At 44.2% G+C, this 4131-nt stretch overlaps 1 protein-coding gene across 1 annotated transcript in view; it reads left to right on the forward strand.

The window, feature by feature from the left end:
- Positions 1-6: 6 nt before the first annotated feature.
- The window catches only part of CAMSAP2 (calmodulin regulated spectrin associated protein family member 2), a 47377-nt gene continuing 43252 nt past the window's right edge, over positions 7-4131 (forward strand). The window contains exon 1 of the mRNA XM_011367311.2: positions 7-181. Coding sequence (XP_011365613.1) covers positions 43-181 — 139 coding nt within the window. The 5' untranslated portion in view covers positions 7-42. The remainder of the gene's footprint in view (positions 182-4131) is intronic.

Consider the following 4131-nt stretch of genomic DNA (forward strand, 5'->3'; position numbering starts at 1 on the left):
TGTGAGGCTCGGCGCCCGACGCCCCAGGCGCCGCCGGCAACGATGGGCGACGCCGCGGACCCCCGCGAGCCCCGGAGGACCTTCATTGTCCCCGCCATCAAGCCCTTCGACCACTACGACTTCTCCAGGGCCAAGATCGCCTGCAATCTGGCCTGGCTGGTGGCCAAGGCCTTCGGGACAGGTAGGGCCCCCCCCCCACGGACGCGCGCGTCCCGCGCTCGTGCCGCGTCCCCGGAGCCCCTCCGTGCGTGTCGCCTGCAGGCGCCGGCGGCGATGCGGACCCGGAGGGGAAGAAGGACCGGAGAAATGCGGCAGGTTCGGGTGCGACCCAGCGCCCTCGAGTGCTCGGCTGGGCTCCGGCCGGATTCCTTTTTATTGGATCACAAAAGTGGCTTTTTGTGTGTGTGTGTGTGTTTTGTTAAGCGAGCAATTTTGTCCTCTTTTGACCTAGAATGTTTTTAATTTGTGCTGTTTTCCTCCTCGTGCTGCATCCGCTTCCCCCTCACTCACAGGTCATTCCATCGCCGGCCATCTGAGGTGGGTCTTCACCGCTGAGAGCAGGGACATGGCCCATAGTACTATATCGGTTTGACATTTGTAATGATGGCTGCTGTTCAGGCTCCGGAGTGGCAGGTGGCCCAGGTCGAAATGCCCTGTGAATTTTTGTTGTCATTCTTTGAGCCCGGATCATCCATCCGAACACATTCCGGGCGCTTAATTAAAGCAGTTATTTCAAACCAATATTCAGCTTGCCGATTGTAGGGTACAGTGGTCATTTCGTATTACGGGTGAGACATGTTCCTTTTCCAAACGCATTCGGGCTTCATATATTAAGAGAAACAAAAACCCCTACTCTGGAATTTTTATTTTTGTTTTTAAATGGGAGACTTTTTGAGGGCATGTGCTGTTGACTCGCACGGGCAATTAAGCACTCCCTCCGACACCCGCCTCTGCAAAATAACAGGAAAAGGGCCTTCTGTAATTCCTTAGCTGCAGCTTCCATGTTGTGCAATTCTGGAGAAAAGTATAGGGCTTTTCATTTGGAGATGCTCCTGTGAAGTAACTTTCAGTCATTTTGTGAGATTTCTGTGCCCCAGTTAGTAAATTTTGGGTATGTGAAATATCTGTTGAGAAGTTTCTTAGTATTTACAGACTTTTCTCCAAATGCTAAGTATAGTTTGTTTGTTTTGGGGGCGGGATGGGATGCGGGGTGAATGTCTCATTTCCACTTTTAGAACTGTGAAAATATGTGGGTAAAGATGTAATTCATTCTTACTGCGTTAACATACACAGCTGAATATTTTCAGGACTGCACAGTTTAGTTAACTAGCAAATGAATCTCAGTGTTTGGAAAATTATCTGAATTAGTTTTGAGGGAGACTTCACATTAGCGTGATTTTATGTATTTATGACAGCTTTCATTTTATTTGAATTCTCATGCTTTGGTATTGAATTAGAAAAAGATGGTAAATGTTTTAAAACTGGCATCAGGAGTCAATGTAATAAAAGTCATTCTGAAATAATTTAAATTTTAAACATTTCTTTGGAACTAAACATGTAGAGTAACACATAGCAGGAAGCACAAAGCGTTAGTGTATTTTTGTGTCCTGGCGCCACCGATAACGGCAATGAGAATAATAATCATATTTTGATTTTGACGTAAGCAGCATATTGAAGTTAATGTCCATTTGGAGGAGAAACGAAAGCTATTTAAGTAACTAGAGAAGATAGAAAGAGGGAAATGTATATGGTGACCTGTGTGGAAAAGCAGACGAGTGGAAGGCAGAGGGAGTGACGTTTCCTTTCCTTTGACACAGAGGACACTTGTAGTACAAATGTCAACGTGTTGCCCTGGATTCGCAAGGGCTGCCAACCAGCAAACGGCCTACTTTCTGCCTGTGCATGTAGTAGGTTCTGGCGTGCCGGAGGGACACACGGAACAGCTTCCGGGAGAAAGGAAGTGAGAGGGACGGGTGCCCGTGGACCCCCTGCCCCCCCCCATGTCGGCTCTGTGCTCCTGCTGTGCATTAGTCGTCCATTTGGGGTTCACAGCAACTCCGGGGCGTAGGTGGTGTGTCCCCCATTTAAAGAACAGCACGGTGCACAGAGAGGTCAATCAGCCTTCCTGCCGCCGTCACACTTTGGTGCGGGGCAGAGAGCACTTTGCATTGGACCGTCTGACTCCGGGGTCTGACCTTGCCGGGGACCGGGCGCACCAGTAGACGCCCAGCACTCTGAGTATGCTGCTTCGTTTCTGTCTATAGCAGCCCTTCCGATAGTCTCGTTTTTTTCTTGTTTTTGTTTTTTGATGAACGAACAGGCTCAGAGAGATTAATTTGCTCAAGATGAAACATCTGGCGAGTGCTGGGTTCTGCACGCCAGCTCAGGCCACTCCGCCTCTGAAATCTTTGCTCTTCACATCACTCTGCAGAGTGATCTTGTTATCTGCAAGTGTGAAAAACGTGGGTATAGTGCCTGTTTAAAGTTTTTTTTTCTTTAAAGAAGAGTGGGCAGATCTTAAACTCTCCAATGGTTTAGAATGATTGGTACTTAGTAATATTTGCCTTGATGGTTGGAATAGATAAAAAGATCATATTCAAAATAAAATGAAAAACAAGTTTAAAAGACATTAAAACGCCGACTTAGTAACAAGAAATTAATACATTATTCACATTATTATGTTTGTACATTTTGTATACTCTTTAATCAACAATCTTTCAAAGTATAAGTTTATATGCCTTGACTAGAGAAAATGTAAGGTTTCATTTCTTTTGATACAAATATTCATTTGCTACAGACACTGTCATGCAGCAAATGTTAATAGACAACGTATTTCAAAGGTTTTTACCCAATGGTATTCAATTAATCATTCAAAAAATTAGTCCAACTTTGTTATGTTTTACTAAAATCACTTCTTTGGCGATGAGATATAGGGTCTTCAGGCACGATGTAAGCTTTTTCTGTAAGAAACTTTCTGACTTTTAACATATTAAAAAGTATTGAATTTTAGAATCATATGTTGAAAAAGTCATTTAAAATGATAGCTAGAAATCAATTGTGGCCATAGAATGAAGTTATTGAACCATAAAAAAATAAATAAATACTGGCATTGTAATACCTTCAAAGCAGATGGAGTATTTACTTAATTTGAAGTCTTATGTCAGAAGCTTTGAATCCTATTCTTCACACTAAAAATATTCCACATAGCCCAAATCGTAATAGTTCATTTTGTGGAAGAATGCAGATACAGTTTTGATCAAATGAAGAATAAGTTTGTTTAGATGTATTTTAATCGATAAACAGATACTCTAATTACTTTAAGCAAATTGCAAAAGAGAAGGAAGTTAAACTATTCTGCCTCTACTACTGTATGGGAACAGCTTAACCCTTTTAAGCAATGTCATTACTGAGTTTGTGTAAATGTTCCGCCCTCTTAAATCCTTTGGGGGGAATGGCAGGTGCAGAACCTCTATGACACTTCCTTACTGAATTCTTGAACTTGGAGTCCTTAGCATGGAGTTTAAGGCCTACTTCCTCATGTCGCTTTGTCATTTAAACTTTATCCAGTATTAATCTCTTTCATACCATTGAGTTTAGCATCCTTTTTTTTTTTAGCATAATTTCTTTGTGCGTTCCAATATATCTTGTTGTCGCAATCCGCCATAAGCTCTGACTCTTACGCGTATGCGAAGGTTGCGATGGCAGTGGTGGCCAGGAGGGACTAGTAGCAGAGAGGCCAGTTTGGGGAGTTATTGCAGGAGTTTGAGCAAGACATCCCGGGAGCTTGACGGAGGGTGGAAATGACGATAAGGCTGCTAATAATTACTGAGTGCTCACCGTGTGCCGGGCACTCGTTTCAATCCGTGTGACAGCCCGAAGAGGTGGAAACTCATCATTCCAGTGTTACTGATGAAGAAAACGAGGCCCAGAGGTTTAGGGCGTCACCCAGAGCCGTCTTCCGGAGCCTGGGAGTCTGGCTGCAGCCTGCGCTCTTGACCACGGTCCCACGATGGCAAAAGTCAAGTGAACAGGGGAGGAGGAGGCAAAAGACAGAAAAAGCAGCAGAGATATAATCCCTAGTATCTCCAGTGACTGAATTTGGGGCGCAGGGGGAGCGGTTTAAATAAAAAC

This window comes from Pteropus vampyrus, unplaced genomic scaffold, assembly GCF_000151845.1.
Source record: "Pteropus vampyrus isolate Shadow unplaced genomic scaffold, Pvam_2.0 Scaffold131, whole genome shotgun sequence".
Classification (NCBI taxonomy): Eukaryota; Metazoa; Chordata; class Mammalia; order Chiroptera; family Pteropodidae; genus Pteropus; species Pteropus vampyrus.